This window comes from Dermacentor albipictus, unplaced genomic scaffold (assembly GCF_038994185.2).
Source record: "Dermacentor albipictus isolate Rhodes 1998 colony unplaced genomic scaffold, USDA_Dalb.pri_finalv2 scaffold_19, whole genome shotgun sequence".
In the NCBI taxonomy this organism is placed as follows: domain Eukaryota; kingdom Metazoa; phylum Arthropoda; class Arachnida; order Ixodida; family Ixodidae; genus Dermacentor; species Dermacentor albipictus.
In genome coordinates this window covers 1621627-1642571 of record NW_027225573.1, presented here as the reverse complement: position 1 = coordinate 1642571, position 20945 = coordinate 1621627, and the positions used below count along the sequence as shown (strand labels likewise).

Genomic DNA, 20945 nt, shown 5'->3' with positions numbered 1-20945 from the left:
AGTGGTAGTCAACAGGTGAAGGTCACTACACGTACTGCATGAACCGGTAAGCTTTTGACGCGTTTAAACCGTCTTTGTAGATTGCCGACAGCTTTGGACAGCGCACCAATGCCGACGATCGCATCCCCGCTTACGTTCCACGAGGAGGCATGCAGGAACACAACACTACAGTTGTTTGACCGGAAACGAGCTCACTAGATCGGCGAAAGATCGGCGAGATCACTAGATCGCTTTGCAAAAAACATACTCACCAAAGAGCATTTCCAACACGAGGAGATCCCAAGACTTTGCTTTCGTTCGCGTCGAAAGCACTGCTCGCACCAGCATCGTTTGCTTCTTCGAGAGGCCGGCTCTTCGCAATCGGCTCGTACATTTAGGGAGTAACGCCGAACTCCTCAGAAAAACGCAGTCTCTCTATATTTTCCATTACCGTCTCAGAAAAACAGCACCAAACTACCTGGCACCGCGTTTCATGTGTAGCGGCAGCGGTCGGTTACTAGAGTTGACGTCACGAGGCGCCCGACCAATCAGAGGCGGAAACGAGACGCGCGAGCTGGACGTGTCCGCTGCTGCACTTTTCATCGAAATAAAATATATTTGCGCTTTTTTTCGCTCAATTTCGATACGATATTCGAATTCGGAGGGTTGAAAACCACTATGTACAGATGTTCACTCATTCTTTCTGGAAAACCTTTCAGCTTCCCTCTGACTTTCTAGTCCCCGACAACATAAATTTAATTAGATTACTTTGGGTGCGTGGTCATAGGGGATTATACATGAACAACGAAATCGCTGACAGTCTTGCGAGAGCGGCCCTCATTGGCCCTATACTATCTTTACTTACGGCATAAGCTTACCTAACTCCTACTAGATACAGCGGATATGTAATTGCTCTAGACTTTTTGAATCAAGAGATATTAAATTTTTCAGAATGTCGACACCTCCTATTCCTCTGGCACAAAAATTCTTTTCACAACAGGAAAACGGAAGTAATTTTTACCTGGTTACGCTCTCGGACACCATTATTAAACTTTTATCGCCACAGGGATGGTCTGGCCATTCTGAGCAGTAGATGAAACCATCGTTAATTTTTTCTGATTCTGCCGCAGTTTTTCTGCTTTAAGGAAAAACATCTTATAACCAACGTTCACGCAACTTGGCTTAAATTTCTCCATTTTAAATATCCTTTCTCTAGGAGCCTCCTTTCTTGGCAACTACCACAGGGATGTCTGCTCAGCCGTGGAGAAATTCATAGTTGTTTCGAGACTTTTTCCTTAAGCTCTTCAAACATTATTTTTATCCGTTTCCACATGACACTTTAACCAGTTTTGTACCACCAAAGCCTTCCTAATACCATCCAAATCATGGCCGATCTCCCGCAGTGGGCACGCGGCATCGAAGAAGGAAATACAATCGAATTCAATCCAAGCAGCACTTACCATCTCTCTTAAGTTTCAGTTTTAAAGTTTCTTTGTAAGTTTTGGGCTGCCAAGTTGGAGTGCCGCTGCTACATGAGTGCGAATTTTGGTCGAGTGTATAGGGTATAAAAGCGCGGCGTCTGCTTCAGCATTAATATCGCCAAAGTGAAGCGGGCGAATCTTGCAGAGCCGAGCGCCAGACGCGCTGAAAAAACGCCCATGCTTACTTGGTGCTGTTTGCATTTGTTTTTATCGACGTCATGCACGATACAGTAAGTAAACTAGCGGAATACGGTGAGAAGAGGACCAAGCACAGCATAACACCACAAGGGGACAACGTAGAGTGAAAAAGAAAAGACACAGCATATACACACTGAGCGTGAGGAAACTTAGAGACCTTCTGAGGAATTGGATGTTCTCCTCCTGCCTCTGAAGTCCGGTTTTCATCATGATCGCCTGGAAGACGCGTCGGTCCAGCACCCACACTTTGGCCTTGGTCACGGCTGCAAAAAAAGTGAAAAAAAAAAATCGGTGAAAATGGCTGAAACAAGGTACCTTGGTATTACACCTTGTTTTTTTTCCTTGGTTTCAAGCTAATTTTTCAAAAATTGCTTGTGGCAAATGGCGCCTGTTAGGGTTCTACTTCAGGCGAATCGCATGAACATCCGGACAGCATTTTGCGCGTCAAATGGCAATTTTCAAGGAGCTAATAAACAGATACTGCTCTTTCAGGTGGAACATTTGAAGGGCCGCATAAATCGTAATGCTGAAATAGCAAATAAACAAGTACATCGCGATGAATGTTTTTTTTTAAACTTATTCACTTGGGTTCGAATGTTGCCATAGTGGAACTAAAGCAGGGCAGCATTAAAATGGTGTCTGCCTAGCATAAATTCTAAGACTAGCACCATATTGCAGCTTGTTAAACAGCGCGAAACGAGACGAAAACAGGCAAAGAAAAAAAAGGGACGAACACGAGCGCTGTTTTGGCCACCCATTTTTTTGCCATTCTTTGTCTCTTTCGTGCTCTTTAACTTGATGTAACACCAACTAGTGCAGTCTAATAGCCTACCAAGTTGTATTCCTCGAACCCAGCCATGTAATATATTAGCGTTTGAGTTAGTAATTTCCACAGAGCCTCCCACACACAATACAGGAAAGGCAAGTGGAACGCAAACGAAGTTCATAGCACATTTGGGGGGCGGATATCAGGTTTTACGTTGCATTGAGCCGATTATGAAAACCAGTTTAGTCTAAAGGGAAGACGAATGTTTCGGCTCAATCCTGTCTCCTATTGCTGGTAAGTGGATATTGCTGAATTTCAAGCCGGCTTAATGCTTGCCAGTGCACCTTAGGCTCTAAAATGAATACACATGAATTAGACAAGCACTGTTAATTAGCTAGTGAACGATACGACTTGTAACGTAAGTCTAACTTTCCAAGTATTTACTTGAAGTTATTGTCACACGTACATACATTGCCTATTCTTCTTGTGCAAGTTGTTCACCAAATGATCACCGCTATCGAGCATATTTGTGAGACGCGCCTTCAGTATCCGAAAATTCCTGAATGTTGCCGCGACTTCTATAATCTGATTACGTACACGACGTGAATGCTCTTGCAAGTACGTTCTCAAATGAAAGTGAGCATGAGTGATTATTCGGAAATGCCGGCTCACTCACTAAAGAGCTATACTGTTCGTTACCGCTATGCAGTGTAATTCTTCAATGGCGCTAGAACATGACAATATCGAACTGTCAAAGCTGATTTCTAAATATCTCTTTGAAAATAAACTGAAACGAGAACTGGTGCTACGTATTCGACATTATTATTAACTATTGGCCGCGCTAAATCAACCGCAACGGATAAGACGAACGTAAGTTTGAAAGCGGAACCTGTGAGAAACAGTGCCATAGTACTGCAGCTGTCATAATCGTGGCCTCATTATTCTAACTGCTCGAAAACGTTTATATATACAGGGTGTCACTGCTGTCATGCACGAAAGCTAATAAAAATTAAAAAAAATCAGAGACGAATCTATGCACGGAAATACTATGAAGTGCTTGTTGTTTTGAGTACGGTTGAAAAACCGCTAGTAGTTTTCAGGCACTAACAATTAATAAGTGATTTAAAAGTAATTAGATAAGTTGTTGATTGCTGGTCTCCTTGTCAACATCATAATTACTGAGCCATAGAAAATCGTAAGCACGCCAAAATGAGATATTTCCAGCAAGATACTCGGCGCATGTGAAATTTCCGCCAAGAGAGAGAGCCCGCGAAATCAGAAAAATTCAATGCGACTACGCATCCGTGCACACTAGAGTTACTTTACACCAACATCTAATACGCACGGGAAAACAGCGAATCAGAGTATGAGTGCGAACGCGAGTTGTTAGTTTGTTATTCAACCAAGTTACGCCGATAACCAAATGCGTGTTGCTTCAACGCAACATCTCATTTTAACGCATCTTACATTTCTCGAAAACTCCCTTTTTGACATCTTTACAATGAAATAAACAACTGAAACGTTGGATAACTGATTAAAAATAATTAGCTAGAACACCAATTAATCCTAAAATATAATTAGTGGCTGTCAGGTACTACAAGTTACTGACGGTTTCGTAACGAACCTACGAAAATGCTCTTAGTCTTCGTGAAAATTCGTGCATGATAGCTGGGACACCCTCAGCATCGTGAGGATGAAGGGTCACGCCACATTTAGCCCCTCAGAAGGACGATTCCAGTCCATAGGACAGAAATAATTTCCTTGTGGCTTCGGCGCTGAGGGGCTGACAAATCCTAGCAAAAATTTTGCCCCCTGCATGGTTGCTGCTGCACGCCATCACTAACACATTACAAGTGAGTGAATCACATTCCAATTGTACATGCGATCTCATATACGTTAGTACTTTAGATTAGTAGGCGAAGTAAAGGCCTACCATGAGCTTGTTCCTGCTGAACACGTATTTCCTGTAAAATGTGTTGCATACCAATTTTTTTCTTTTAAGCATTATTTGTTTTACTTGCATCGTCTATCTCAAGCGCAGATTACTTACCTCAATATCCTTTTCCTTGGTTCAGAATAGTCAGAGGCTTTTATTTAGCAAAACATCCAATGACGTTCCCTTGCTGAGAAACAAATACGCGGCATGCCGACAGATGGGGAGTAATATACCTTTGACGCTTGCGGTGCGGGTGCAGTTGTAGAGTATGGCCAATTCTCCGAATGCCTTGCCGGGTCCCATGCAACCCAGCACCTGGTCGTCCTTTTCAACCTCCAGCTCCCCCTCTGAAAATAAATAAATAAATAAATAAATAAGTAAATAAATAAATAAATAAATAAAACACCACATCAATTGGTGTACGGCTGTGAAGAGCCTGATGGAGTGTACATTGACCTGCTAGTAGCAGCACATGCAGCATAGTAAAGCAAAATGTCGTTGTCTCTATGTTGGCAAAGGAAGCACGAGAAAGTCTATGAGTGACTAGACACACATGCATGGCAACAATATAGGCAACGCGATCAAGGGAAGTTCTAACTGGCAGTTAGGTTATTATAAACGAGCAACGATTTCTAACCTGTACTTTGTAGAATGGTATCTATGACACCAGTTATGCTTTTTTGGAGCTTTTTCCTATCGACGACGAGAACAGCATTGAGCACGCAGTTTTCGAAGTTGGAGCATGAAAAACTCTGCACGGTGCACACTGTTACTCCACTGTACAATGTCCATTGTTACGTTGTTGCTACAATGTAACGAGGACAGATTTTTTACATGCTTCAGTTGTCCAGCGAATAAGTTACTCGCACTATAAATTTTAACGTACTTCATTTCGTGGTAAATTAGCTCGAACCATGGCAGCTATAATCGTCATCGTTGCCATTATCATCAGGATCAAAATATGCAATCTTTGTTCCAAGTGACATATCCGCGATACCCTCGATTTTCAGGACAATAACGCTCGATCAATGTTTAGATCAAACTATACATGCTGCACCACCTAGCGGCGAGCCCTTCAAATCCGGGTGTTGCCTCCAAATGCATGGCGCGTGGGTCCGTGGTGTTGCGTATCCCAGGGTATCGTATCCCACCGCTGCCGAGTTGTTGCGACGCCTGTTTTTCGAAGCACGACTGACGTTACCATTGGGTAGGGTGGCGTTGTCGGCGGGCTGCAGGCGTCCGGTAGACCATGGCGATCAGGCAGGGACGAGACGATTTCTAGTGCTAAACTTGCACGGTTTATTCAATGGTTGGTGGAAGATGAGAAGAAGAGAATGAAGTGAAAAAGTACATTGCGGAGTCCCTTTAAATAGGCTCTCCAAAATCGTGGGCGGGATCTTGCTCACGTCAACGTCACGTGACAGGCACTGAGTCTGGTTTGTGGATAGGCGTTGTTAGGGTTGGCGTCTCACACCACGTGGCGACAGGAATTTCGCCCGACCTTCTACCAGGATTCGTCGAAATGAGGGTGGACATCTCCTGCGATGGTTAACGTCAGGCATCTTGCGCACAAAGGGCCTTCTACCAGGATTAGTCGAAACGAGGGTTGACTTCTCCTTTCCTTGCTCGGTAATGCAGGAGGAGGAACCCTCTCTCTGTGCCTGTCACGTGACATCTACGGAAGCAAGATCCCGCCCACACTTGTAGAGAGCCTATTTAAGGGGCTCCGAAATGTACTTTTATATACTTCATGCTTTTCTTATTTTCTTTCAACTTCCTTTGAATAAACCGTGCAAGTTTCGCACTAGCAAATCGTCCCGCCCTTGCTCAGTCGCCATGGTCTACCGGATGCCTGTAGCCCGCCGACAGCGCCACGCTACCCAAAAAGTAATGTCGGTCGAGCTTCGATAGGCAGCCGCCGCTACTTCTCGGCAGCAGTACGGCACGCTACCCTGGAGTACGCAACAAACTGACTGGCAGCGATTGGGATACGGAATCCTGGAGACCCCAACTTGGACGACAACTACGAGATCGTACCCTCTTCGTCCTGGCGAAAACGTTCGGAAGGAAAGCGCCTGGACCATGACTGCATATGGTGAGTGCACGGCTTTTCTTCACTGAGATATCACTTGGCTTTTACGTATTCTTTGGAAAGTACATAGCAGTGATTTTTCTTTAAACCGTTGACGGAAGTTTGAGTACGTAAAGGTTGTATAAAGTGAAGGTTTAGCAGCACTAAGGGCAGCCATGAACTTGAAGGCACTAAAGAAGCCGGAATTGTTGAGCTTGGCCAATGAGTTGGGCCTCCAAATTGCCGAATCAATGAGAAAGCCGGAGATCGTTGAGGTAATCGAAGCGACCGGGGCAGACGACGAGGAACTGACGGAATGCCTAGAAAGCATTAAAGAGAAAGAAGAAGAGCGTAAGCGCCTAGAGGAAAAAGAGGAGCGCGAGCGGGCAGCACGTGAGGCCAAAGAAGAGCGCAACCTCGAAATGAAGCGCCTAGAGATTGAGCTTCTGAAAGCACAAAATAGCGAAACACCTAGCACAGAGGCACGTGAAAGCGAGCGCAGAACAACAGACTTGATGGCACCTTACGCAGTAGGAGGGGACATAGGTCTTTTTCTGGTACAGTTTGAGCGCACGTGTGAGAAGGCAAAATTTGCGAAAAACACGTGGCCGCAACGCTTCCTTATGTTACTGCCACGTGAGGTAGCTGATATCATCGCCCGCATGGGGAAAGATGAAGCAGAGGACTTCTATGAAGTCAAAGCGAAGCTGCTTAAAAAGTATAGATTATCAGCAGAAGCATTCAGGCGAAAATTCAGGGAAGCCGAGAAGACCAAAAGTGAGTCGTACTCAGATTTTGCATACACCTTGGAGGTAAACCTGAAGGAACTGCTCAGAGAAGAGGGTGCACTCGGCGACGCCGAAAAGACAATGCAATGCGTTGCTTTAGAACAGTTCTACCGCCGGCTGCCAGTAAACATTAAGCATTGGGTTCAGGATAGACCAGGCATAGACACTGTTACGAGAGCGGCCGATCTCGCTGAGGAGTACGTAACTGGCCGTGCGGACGAAGGCAGCGAAGCTCCTAAGGAGGAGATGAATAAATGCAGACCCGACAAGCCAAAACGGTGGTCAAAGTCGAGTCGGTTTAAAACAAAGGAAAGATCAGATTCAGTGAAAAGTAGTGACGAGGACAGCGAAGGAAAGGAGGAGTCGCCCGAAAGTAGGGCAGAAATGCAAAAAAAAGGCTTTCGAGGCAAAGAAACCAGTAGTTTGCTACAACTGCCAGCAAACAGGGCATGTCTCCATGGGATGCAGAAATCCCAAACTAGTGTTGATGTCACTAAGTAGTAACGTAGAGAATCTGCACTTGCTAGAACCATACATTCGCGACCTCGTGGTAAACGGCAAACCGTGTAGGGTGCTTCGCGATTCAGCAGCCACAATGGACGTAGTGCATCCGTCGTACGTAAAGGACGGCCAGTTCACGGGAGAATGTGCTTCGATAAGGTAAGCCGTAGAGGCCTCCAGTGTTTGTCTCCCGGTGGCCAAAATTTGTATTGAAGGCCCTTTCGGAGTACTGGACACTGAAGCCGCCGTCTCGTCACATCTCCCGCCTCAGTATCCATATTGGTTTTCTAACAAATCTGAGGATTTGCTACGGCGCAAGGGAATCGGGTTTAGTGAGGGAACAGTGCAAGCCCTAACTCATTCCAAGGCAGTGTACGAATGCCCAGTGGTGGAGAAAACAGGTTTGACAGCTGATTCGTCAACCAGTACCGAACAGGATAGCCATATAGGGGATGAGGCGGAAAGTACGCCAGCTAATGAAAAAACCAGGAAAGCAGTGGAGCCTGAAAGGTCGCGAGAGGCAGAATGTAGGAGAAAGTTGTTAAATGTAAGCCCTGCCACAATGATTGCCGAGCAGGAAATGCGCAAAGCACAAAACAATGCTGAGCATTACTATGACAGGACAGCTCGCACACGACGCTTTGAAGTTGGGGAAAAGCGAATGATCGTGAAACCCTATTTGAATAACCAATCTGAGGAGTTGCCTGTCGACTTTCCAGAGTTAACAGCAGTGACGGAGGCAAAAGAAATTCAAGAGAACATTGACAAGTTAGTAGAACAGGCGGAGTTGATTCCCAATCAAAGGGCCGAACTGAGGGAACTCATGTTTGAATTTAAAGACGTATTTTCAGACACACCGGGCAGGACAACTGCGATCATTCACAATATCGAGTTAACCTCGTCGGACCCAGTTCGTTCGAAAGCTTATCCCGTTTCGCCTCGTCAACGTGAAGTCATGACCACTGAAATAAACAAGATATTAGAGCTAGGTGTAATCGAGCCAGGAGAGAGTGATTATACCTCACCTCTTATCTTAGTTGAGGTTCCAGGAAAGGAGCCGCGCCCATGTATCGACTACCGCAGGCTCAATTTAATCCCGAAGGACCAGACTTATCCAATACCGCACATTGAGGAAAGGCTTGAAAAAGTGAGCAGTTCTAATTTCATTTCTATGCTCGATTTAGTCAGAGGGCATTGGAGGTTTTGTTAAACGAAAGGGCAAGCAGGCTTGCAGCGTTTATTTCCCCGATGGGAACCTTTGGTCCGAAAGTCCTGAGTTTTGGATTGAACAATGCGCCATATTGCTTCTCTAGCCTTATGGACCAGATGCTACGAGGAATGGAGGACTTAGCACTTCCCTATCTCGATGACATAGCTATCTTTTCTTCATCATGAGCGGACCATATGCAACACCTGCGAACCGCGTTTTGTCATCTACGAGAGGGCAACTTAACCGTTAAGGCTCCCAAATGCCAATTAGGGTGCGCGGAGGTAGCTTATCTAGGTCATGTAATAGGGCAAAGCCATCGTCGGCCTTCCGAGGTTAAACTGAACGCGATAGACAACTTCCCGCAACCACCCACCAAGCGGGTCTTCAGGTCATTCCTTGGCTTGGCGGGTTATTACCAAAGATATATCCCGCGGTATTCCGAGATTGCGAGTCCTTTAACGGATGCTCTCAGAAAAACCGAACCACAAACGGTAAAGCGGGATAACGCAAAAGAAAAGGCTTTTAGTATGCTGAAGAACGCACTAACGAGTCACCCAGCGTTGAACGCGCCCGACTACTCCACGCCATTCATTCTTCCCTGTGATGCCAGTGACAGGGGTATAGGGGTGGTGCTCTGTCAAAAGAAAGATGACGAAAACGAACATCCTGTACTGTACGCCAGTAGAAAGCTTTCAGTTCGTGAGGAAGCATGCAGTGCATCAGAAAAGGAATGCGCCTGCGTAGTTTGGGCGGTACAGAAGCTAGCTTGCTATATCGCTGGCTCAAGATTCACCATAGAGACTGATCACTGTCCCCTCACATGGCTGCAGTCCATGTCTACGAAAAACGGTCGTCTTTTGCGCTGGAGCTTGGCTCTTCAACAGTACACCTTCGATATTCGCTACAAGAAGGGTAAGCTTAACGGCAATGCCGACGGTTTAAGTACTTGCCCCTAGAGTATCGAAAGCCCCATGCTCATCCGGGTTTCCGTGGCATTTTTTCGTTCGTTCATACGTTTTCCGAATTCCTGTGTTTTTCCGAAGTGAAGCCGATTGTTAGCTGATTTTAATAACCACGTCCTAATGCTTTCAAGAAATGGCTGTTTTTAGTGTTGAGGGGGGGGGGGGAGGACGCGCGTAGGGAATGGGAAAGGTGTAGCGGGTTTTCTTTTTTTTTTAAAGCCGGGTGTGTCTCGGGGGAGGGTGGCCTTGTGCTCGCTGCTTTGTGGTTGTTGGTCCGGCACTGTTCTAGGGTGATTGCTTGCCCACGCAGGAGACGAAATGTTGCGAGACCCGCTTGCAAGACCAATTTCACCGGACCAGACCAGGGAGAAAAGTCACCAGAGCGCCACGAGGACGGATGACCACTCCCAGGAATCTACTTACTACGCACCGAAGGTTCGTGACCTCTACGGGGAATTCTGATACCGAAACGCCGATCCCTCGTACAGCGGCTGCTGGCCCCTACACTTCGGGATCTTCCTCCCCCGCCGGAGATGCTGTTAGGGTTGGCGTCTGACACCACGTGGCGACAGGAATTTCGCCCGACCTTCTACCAGGATTCGTCGAAATGAGGGTTGACTTCTCCTGCGATGGTTAACGTCAGGCACCTTGCGCACAAAAGGGCCTTCTACCAGGATTCGTCGAAACGAGGGTTGACTTCTCCTTTCCTTGCTCGGTAATGCAGGAGGAGGGGCCCTCTCTCTGTGCCTGTCGCGTGACATCGACGGAAGCAAGATCCCGCCCACACTTGTATAGAACCTATTTAAGGGGCTCCGAAATGTACTTTTATATACTTCATGCTCTTCTCATTTTCTTTCAACTTGCTTTGAATAAATCGTGCAAGTTTCGCACTAGCAAATCGTCTCGCCCTTACTCGGTCGCCATGGTCTACCGGATGCCTGCAGCCCGCCGACAACGCCACGCTACCCAAAAAGTAATGTCGGTCGAGCTTCGATAGGCAGGCGCCGCTACTTCTCGGCAGCAGTACCGTACGCTACCCTGGAGTACGCAACAGCGTCTCCCACTTTCAATGAGCCGGTACGGGCCCGCCTTCACAGGTACCAAGCCCCTACTTCCGGGATCGGAGGCGCTTATCTTTTCTTCTAGGCGACGTTAGTTCGTGGAAAGGGCACCTTGTCCATTCTCCCAGTTGACGTGGTAAGCCCTGGTAGTGGCTTTGCAGCTGCTCCCAGTTTCAGTGAGCCTGCAGGTCCGGGAGGGGTAACTTGATCCTTTATTCTAGACGACGTTGGTTTGCGGATGTTCTTTTGTAGAGCTTGACAGTTAGTGGAAAGGGCGTCGGGTTGAGGATAGGCGGCTGATCCATCGATGGTCCCAGCTGACGTCTTCACGAGCATGTCTCCGCTGCGGCAGCCCGGGGTCCTGTCTAGTTCGCGGAAAGGGTGCACACACACAAAGGGGCCGGTGAACACTGCGGGGCGTCCGCCAGACCAGAATCCACTCGAGATAACCATAGCGAATTAGGAATTCACCCTTCCTTTTGATGAGGCATGGTGGTCAAGCACCCCTATTGCACCGGGTGCTACACGCCAGCCGTAACAGAGGGAACACTGAGAAATAATTTCACCATGGCCGCGGGAATTCGTGGTGCAGTTGCACTAAGCACCACCTAACGTAGTTTTTTCTTTACTGCAGGGAAGCAAAACCGTAACACTTACACTAAGCACACCATAACAAAATAATGAGGCAATCTTAAACACAAATACAAGAGGAAAAACAAGTCAAGTGATTCGCTAGAGCGCTCGCATATCCCGCGTATTTGAAATATTTCTCTCTGGAAGATGCTCCTCGTTGCTCGGGCTGGTTCGGCATGCCTATCTGTCTTGCTTGCTCCCCAGAGACTATGCAATCCAATAAAAAATGAAGTGTTTGGCAATCGGTTCTATATTTGGTCACATTGAGGTATCTGATAGCCATAGCAGTAACTTCTAATTATTTCTTAATGCTCGCTCTAGAACATCCCAAAGAATACTGCATCCCAACAATCAATGAAATAATGATCAATGGTTACTGGCTCTTTGCACAATCTGCAATTTCTCTCCTAGGAAACTAGGAATCTTCCTAGGAAACTTAGTTTTCTCCCACGTCTTCACAGGAAGCGTCGAGTAATGAAGTTAAAAAAAGTATTTCTACGCGAGATACTCCAGCACCGTATCTCACTTGATTTGCCTTTGCTTTTTGTATCCTCCTTTGCTGAAGGCTGTTACCTGTATGGGTTCCAAAAGGAAATAGTTGATGCTGTTTTTTTTCTACAGACAACATTTTCGACAGCTTATTTAGCTCAAGTCCTAGAGCGTTGTATACCGTTCTACATTTGGTAACCATCGATTGTCAAATGTGTTGAATCGCGTTATGAAAACGTGTCTTCTGTAGGCCACAATCAGACGCATACTTATTGCGTGCAAACAACAACCAGCTCTTTCTGATGGTCACCACCTGTTCACTATAATGATTATTTCCGTACTGTGCCATATAGCCACAACAGGGGATTGTCCCACAAACCGGCGGTACATATCGTACCCGCACCAGCAAGCTCGTTGAGATGACTGACGCGTGTTGATGGCGAATATGATTTACATACTTTGGCACATACCTATATCGGGATACTCACAAAAAAGCGGCGTGGTACAGTTAAAACGTGGAGGAAATAAAAATAAAGACAACCATTTCGCTCTGTGAAGATGGAATCACCGCGAAAGTTGACAACAGTCAAAGCTCACAAACGAAAAGGCAAGTGCTTTCGCTGCACTTCGATCTTCATAGAGTGGAATGGTTGTCATTTCATTTTTTTGTGTTATGTGTCTCGCGACTTTGGTCGTTCGGAGGTGCCCGGGCTCGCGATTCTGTTCGTTCAGCATCGCGGGAACGTTCTTCATCGGTAGTCGTTTTGCGCCGGCGCTGTTTACATTCTCGTTGCTGTTCCCTCCGGCGCTCCTCGTACGCATGCTGTACTTAGCGCATACGAAATATACGTCCCCCCCCCCCCCCCCCCCATCGACAACGCAGCTGTTTCAAGCGACGATACGTCTTCTGCTTATGCACTGCGATAACCATGATGTTACGCTATTCACGGCGAGCATTTTAATCTGTTCCGCATTTTCACATCTGCGCCGCCGCACTACACCCGTATGGTTTGTTCGAAATCGCTAAGCCCGTTTCTTTAGCTGGACGCCGAAGAAACTATGCAAGGTTAGTCATATACAGCTTTCGCTGTAAGAACTGAGGAGAGGCCTTACTCCCTCCGTGCACTGGGAGAAAAGTGTGGAAGAAGTGACGTGGTATTTTTCGCTGCAGCGGCCTTGTTTTTCCTTGTTCTTGGGGCACAATGACGGTTCCCTGACGGTAGCATGTGGTCTTGCGTGTGCTGTCCCATAGGTCCCGTATCGTGCCAAAGCCGTCGTGTGTTCAGGATTGCGTTAGTCTCCGTGTTTTGTTCTGCTGTGAAATCTAGACCGTGCTCTTCGGGCTGTTGTCGCCAACTGGGACTGGAATTAAAAAGTGTGAAACGAGCGTGAATGCAACGCCGTACAGCACGCACCACGCCACTGGCGAAGGACGATCTGGGAATATATTTGCCATCTTCGGTGGATTCATGCTAACATGACATCTCAGACTGAAAGCGCTGTGCTTCAGATTACGTATCATAAACACCTTGCATGACAGTCACAGCTTTGCAGTGTTCCTGTTTTTGACAGCGGACGATGCATTTGTCGCATACAAAACAACCATGTGTAATGATGGGAAAAAAGCGGCTTCTGTGAGTAATTAAAGGGACAAAACCTCCTTACCGCAGATATCTCTGTGCTCTAAGGGCGCAAGGAATCGAAGGTTGGCGGATGCGATGCAAGATTGAACAAGGCTTGACAGAAGAACGTATGTCTGCGCGCACAGCAGACGGCTGATGTTCGCACGAATACGTGCAAACTGTTCGGCGCGACACCGAGGATACCACAGAACTTTGCTTCCGTGAAGCTTCACCTACTGTAGGAACGGCGGCATATCTCAGGCCGCAGTGAGTGTATTTAAACGCGTAACGACGTTCATCTCAGCTGGTGTCTTCAACGGCGCGCTGTGGCTCGTTATCTCCGCGGTGAGCGGTCGCGCGAAACTTGTTCAATAAAGCAAAACAATTCCTATATAAGACCACGACCAGCATACGTGTCTGTTCTCATAAACTGCAAAAGGGCTGCCATAGGTTATGGCATGCGTAAAGTGTGCTGCCAGTCATCACCTGTGCATTCTTGCAATGCATGGAGGGAGAATGCACAAATTTATTTTCAGAAAAGCCGCAAAAGTTGCGGCGGACCGACCTCAGAGTCCAACTTTCGGAGTCCATTGCGAACTCCTTTCGACGCTAGAGCACAATACTCAGAAGAAGTGACTTAGGCAATGGTATCGCGATGGTACACACCGCGATTTTATCCGTTGGTAGGATCACTACGACGCGCGTACGCCTGCGCGGTCCGGCGTGGTTGCGCGCCGAAGGCGGGGAGAATCAGCCCCGACAAGATGGCGGAGTAACGCCAACATTCGGCATCAGTGAGCTCCACAAAGAGTGACGTCAGGGCCTCTCCTTAGTTTTATTGCGAGAGCAACAATATGGACACTCGAAGCGCATTTCTTCTGTGGGCGTTGCCGTGAGTATCCGTATAAAATCCGAGGGCAATGAAATCGTCGCCGCACGCCATGTGCTGTATGTGCTCGTGAAAGCGTGCGCAGGTGAGCCGGTGATCGCGGCTCAATGTCGCGCACAAGGAAGCGTGCCGTCTTCCGCCACGCGTAAGGTTCCGGGGGGAGAGTAGGAAGAGGGCGTCTTCAACCACTTCTACCGCTCCATCGTGAAAGCCATCTGTGACGGGGAGACAGTTTGCCGCGCGCTGTGTTTCCGCGACTTAGTTTGTGTTGATGCGAGGCGCAGCGCGAAGGTTAGTTCACTCGCTGATGCTGCCGCACCTCTTCAGTGGAGCGTTTCGACAGGGAGTTTCCGCGGTCATCGAGTGAGATATGTTGATGTTTACTTGCGTCCGCGTGACCCCGTGCTTGTTAATTTAGTTAGTTGCCAATGTTTATTAGTTTATACGGCCGATAAAACTACCATTCCGATTTCGCATAGCTGTCCACTAATTTGCTATAGCAGTCGATGTTTCGTCGTTCCGGCAAAACTGCGACTCCCCCCCCCCCCCCTCATCTATGATTTAAGATAAATAAGAAATGGAGAAACAGAAGCTTATATAAGATTTGTCACATTGCGAGGCACTTTTGCGCGAGATCACATGCGCGTGCCAGTGTGCTTTACTCACTAGCAGTGCTGGGCAGTATCGAAGATACAAGTACCTTGACGTAGTACTTCTGTGGAAAGCCGCAAGGTGGAGAGAAGTGAATTTCAATACAAGTACCTTAGATACCACCTTAGATATTCTTTGGGTATCTTGTATCTGTATCATCTTACGTCTGGCAAGGTGTGCATCAGTATCTGTATTTCGCATACATGAAAGAATCTATCGTGTATCTTAAGATACAAGATACAGGCTATTGAAACATCACCGTGCATAACTTTACACGTTCGCTGAACTCCGCTTCTCAGGCTGATACTGCTGCAACTAAGGAACCTGATAAAACTAAAGGCAGCGACATTCTTTTATCTTTCCGCCAGAGCCTGCCAGCGAGGGCAGGCCATAAGGGCTGCGCGTCCCCATTGATGGAGCAGAATTGCGTGGTGGTGGTCATGCCGCCTCGACAAAAACAAGCACGCGAAGGTCGGCGTGCTGGTGACTTTCGTTTTCTTCATTTCTTGGTTTTCGTTGCGTCGTTGCCATGACAACTGCTCGCAGCCACCATACTGTGCTGTATGCGCCAATGCGTGCGACGTCTTCCGTGCGAATTCTGATGCCTTTATAGCGTCGTTTGGAAGTCTCTCTTGCATGGTGCTTTGTTAGAAATCCTAAAAATGCAAGAATGGGGTTGCCTTGCGTCTAATCGCTTTCATACATTGTTTTGGAAATAAAATATTATACCTTGAGCAAGAAATACAACAATTTCGAGATTACAACCGACATTTCAAACCAAACACCGACCAAACAAGGTTGGTCTGAGTTAAATTTCCACGCAGACATTTTTTGTAGATACGCGTTTGCTGATACATTCTATGGATCTATGATAAGAAATCCGCAAATGAATCGAAGTATGTGAAGATGCAAATGTAAAGTATGTACCTGATATAATAATTGCTATAGTATCTTGTATCGTAACATGATACAAATGCAAAGTATCTTCGACCAGCCCTGCTCCCAAAACGAAGGAATGAAATGGTCGCATTTATAGGATTTGATTAACCGGTTCACGAAGATTTGGCTTCACATAGATTTGAACACTTACGTTGGATATTCATAGTTTTTCGTTGTTCAACAAGCTATGGACGAGAAGATAGACTGCACAGAACGCAAAATCTGCCCGCTCACGCCGCCGGTGAGGTGCAACAGAACATTTTGGCCGAAGCATGCCCATCGATGTAATAGAAATGCGCAGTCTCATTTAGAAAATGAATTTTAAAAAAATTATGGGGTTTTACGTGCCAAAACGTGAAGAAAATGAATTGGAAGCTTCGGCATTAACTATGAGAATAAGAACGAACGCAACCAAGGCCATCAAATTGACGTTTTCAGAATCGCACATTTCCAATTTACGCGTGTCCTCGCTCTAGATATCGATGAGTATTATTTTATTATTGTTATAGCAATTCTATCCGCCATGCGCAGCGCCTATAGGGGCGCCACTCAAAGCCGCGTAGCGGCGGCCGTAGGAACCGCAGGCGGGCCTCACGCCGGAGACGCCTGCTTCCACTGCAGGCACGTCTGAAGTGTGTGCGTACAATTTGCCGCTTGTGCGCGTCCCAGATAGCTACTTCTGCGGTGTCAGTGCGCGCAAGAAAATCGCAGTGTACGATAGTGGACACGTGTCTGACTTCAGGGCTCTCTGGGACGACATTGTCTCCTTACGCGCCAAGTGTTTGCCGCAAATGGGCATCAATAAGCTTGCTACGCAGCGGAGCTCATCGCCAGTATGCCGCTTTCATTATAACACCCCAGCCGCTAATGGCTTGATTTGTTGGCCCGTGAACCAACTTTCTTTGTGCACACACTTGCTTCGTTTACATGCCATGTTTTTTTACAGTAGGTTGAGGGAGCACCGTCGCACCTGCGAATGGTTCGTACAGGTGCGGCGACGTGAGAAGCCAGCGAAGGTAAAACTTGCAAACCAGCACGATCAGCTTGAGAAAGTACAGCACATGTAAGGCTCCGGAAACAAGGGTTGATTGTTTTTATGTTTGCGTCTTACCACTGACTGCGCTGCATGGATTTCACATGTTCCATCGTTAAACAAGCAGAGCGTTCCTATGATCTCACGGGAGCACGCGAGTAAGATATCGGAAGACGCCATAGCTGAAAATTTGCCTCCCTGGTCAGTTAACAGTATATAGCTTTTTTCCTTATATTATTTTTTAGTGCCACCACAATTTTTACTGGTATCACCCTCGGACCCGCATGGAGAATTAAAGCGCTTGATGTATCGCCTATTGTAGTGCCCCGAATCTGAACAGCCAATGCAGCAAATTTTAATTAGTTAAAAGAGTATGTTTACCCAATATTTAACATTTTGAAAGCAAATACAAAGCATGGTAATAAAAAATTATTGTCAACCACGTGCTACATTGTAATCATCTTCAAAGCATAGACAACTACGGTGAAGTGACATGAACTTATATAGGCCCATTTCATGCAAACGAAGAAAAAGAGAACAAGCACTCATTACCGCTCCTTAAGAAAAAAACACAAAAAAGAAAAAAATGAAGGTTTCAGGATTGACGACGACGCATGACACAGCTGGGGCAAAGTGAATATGCATTAGTTGCAGACATGAGAGCTTCGTAGTTCAGGTGTTTCCTATTACCCCGAAGTTATATTAACCCTTTCGCTGTCGGACCTTTCTGACCGTGACGCACCCCCAGTGTCGGCTTGGTTTCAGGGAACGAGCATAACAGGGAATGAACATAGCAATTTATTTTTGATTATGATTGGTATACAAATAACATAGTCAATGTAATATACGCATTTCAGTGTTCTGCAGCTGTTGTTAGTAAACATCATCATCATCATCAGCCTGACTATAAAATCCCTTCAACATCCGAATCTGACGATGCGGAACCCTCTTCCTCGCATGCGACTCTGTCTGAGTCCGAATCCGAGCTCGGCTCGTATTCTGAATCGGAATTGAGCCACCGCTCCAATGAGCAGACGAAGGTCCCGCGCGCTGAGCCATCCGAAAGTAACCGCGCGCAGGGAGGATGCGCTTTCAGTCGCCCGCACTACGGAGAGCAATGGGACGTTGCGTGATCAAGAAGACAGAGAGAGATGGAAAAAGGCTAAACAAAGTTCGAAGGGCTTTACGTTTACTGCTGCAAGTCGAAAGCGAGGGTGCGGCGAGAGAGCGAAAGCAGCAACGAGTCGCTCTTTTCGGAGAGGCAACGGCACGTGCGCCTGAACTTGACGCGCCGTAGCAGGCACACCAACAGAAGAAAAATAAAAACCTTCAAACCAGCGGAGACGGCAGAACAACCCTTGAACCCATAACCACACGCGCGCGACGCATGATACAGCGAACACGGAGCCACCGCGCCACTCAGCAAAGAGAAAGTGGGGAGTGGCCGTCGCGCCCTACTCTTCAATACATGGGGTAACACAGGTCGGGGCGAATATACGAACTTGTAGAAAGAGTCAACAGAGTGCGTGGCCAATCCAGGAGCGCCAGCTTTGCGCTCTGGCGCGAAATTTTGAACGCACGATAGAGAACGTACCGGTACGTCAGTGACAGTTTTGGGGGGGGAAGCGCGATGACGTACCGGTACGTCCGTGACAGCGAAAGGGTTAAGAGGCGTTCAAAACGAGGCTGAATGCCTCGTTGTGCACTCAACATACAGATAGCTGAGGGGAGCGTACACTTAACGTTATGGGCGTCTTGCGCTGGAGTTTCAGGTATAGTAGCGGCGCCTGGTGGCGGCGCGGGAAACGACATCTGGGTCGTACCAGCTTGGGTCGTATTGAGCCCTGGCTGTGGCGAAGCACGTTTCTAGGCCGAGCTTTGCGTCGATTCGCACTTTTATCTGCCCTGTTGCGAGTGCGAAAAGGCTCGTCACTTCTCACGACCACGCCGACCGCGCTGCGAGCTTGCCGCAGCCTATAGTTTAACGAAAACGGACTCTCCGTGTGCCGTGAGACGTAATGCTGGGAGCAGAAGGAATCGGTGACGCCGATCCGGAGAGACCTAGCCCAGCCTCGAAAAGGCGTCACCGTCATTACTTCTGCGTCGTGGGCTGCCATGAACAAGAAGGCCTGAATCCCAACATCAGATTCTACCGTTTTCCTTCAAGGCCTCACGAAGTGGATCGTCGGGCGCGCTGCCTAGCTGCAGTTCGTCGCGCTGAGTAAGCGAAACTTCGCGCCATGCTGACTGCTTCGCCTGTCTTGAAGCTTGTTGGATTATCTGCGTTCTAAATTTCGGTCTTTGGCACCTACAATCCCTACAGCAGATCGACATAGCAGCAGGCATGGCTGGTAATTCACGATTCGAGACCCGGCCACAGCGACAATTAACAATTCGACCGATCACGAAGTGGTGAAGTGACCAGGCGTGTGCAAATGACCACAAATGGCCGGGCTGATTCGATGACAATTCACTGCCCCACAACGAGCAGCACAGGTTAGAGAGATAAATGTGCTCATACTCGACCTCAAGCCAGCATGTTGAGGCAGCGCAGCAAGGTAGTATTGATTACAGTAGATCGATGTTCGAGCGCTGTCATTAAAAGCTACATCAAGCGAGCAGCGCACGAGCTCGCGCTGCAGCGCGATGCATTGCATCAGTTATTACCAGTTACTAAAAGGGACAGATGGCCGCTACCACAACGCAGGCATAACTACTTGTTTAGCGGCATGCAGTCAACAAAGATTGCAGGAGGCCCGCCGTTTCGCGGCATGTCGAAAGACCGCTGCCGTCGCGGCGCGTACGATCGTGCGCTCGAGCAGTTCGTACATCGCGGCGCGTACCGTCGTGTGCTCGAGCAGTTCCGTACACATGATGCCTGCTTATCGCTGCGGTGAATTCATTTATAGCAAGCATTTCCTCGCGTTTGTGCGCCTGAATCTAGCAGCGTGCAAACCTTACCTGAAGTTCCACTTCGTACGCGACTCGCTTCACTTGCGATTGACACCGCGCTAAAACTTTGCCGCTTAATTCTTGAACGGCGTACACGTATTCGGCACTGCATAATTTAATTCTTGTCATTACGCAGCGTGCCACCCCTGAAAAAATCTTCGGCGCCCGATATTCGCTGCAGGCCGTGAGACAACACAACCGAAAGTAACGGGTCCATATTGTAAACGTGCTTTCCGAAGCAGACGACCGAGCTTCGTACGACCCATTTTAGGACAGAGGGCGCTTTTTAGCACCTTTTTCGCAGCGCCCTCTGGGCAATGCAAGAGCCCCATACGCCGCAGGTCACATTTCAGTGACATCGATAGGTAGAGCAGCAGCCGATTCCGTGCAACGCATGGGTGGCTGCGTGACGCTTTTATGAAGACGCCGTCACCTGCTTTTAACACGGAGTGCTTTGTTCACAGCGCCTAACACAATGAGTGCTTCACAGCTTCGCTCCGCATTCTCTGGCTTAGCTTTTCGGATTTTTTGTTTCAAAGGGGGGTCTTGCGTCTCATGAGTACCAGCAACCTAATGTTTATCGTTTCTGGACTGTAGATGAGGCGACCATAATAAAGAGAAGTAGACGAGGCGGCCAACTTTAAACGACCTGCCGTGGTTGTTTAGTGCCTAAGGTGTTGGGCTGCTAAGCACGAGGTTGCAGGATCGAATCGCGGCCACGGCGGGCGCATCTCAATGGGGGCGAAATGCGAAAACACCCCTGCACTTCGATTTAGGTGGACGT

The 20945-nt window shown here is 47.7% G+C and overlaps 1 protein-coding gene across 2 annotated transcripts in view; it reads right to left on the bottom strand.

Moving 5' to 3' along the window:
- The window catches only part of LOC139052148 (cGMP-dependent protein kinase, isozyme 1-like), a 455731-nt gene that overhangs the window by 290189 nt on the left and 144597 nt on the right, over positions 1-20945 (bottom strand). For both annotated transcript variants that reach the window (XM_070529239.1, XM_070529240.1), the window contains 2 exons: positions 4594-4707; positions 1816-1921 (listed from right to left, as the gene is read on the bottom strand). In XM_070529239.1, coding sequence (XP_070385340.1) covers positions 1816-1921; positions 4594-4707 — 220 coding nt within the window. The remainder of the gene's footprint in view (positions 1-1815; positions 1922-4593; positions 4708-20945) is intronic.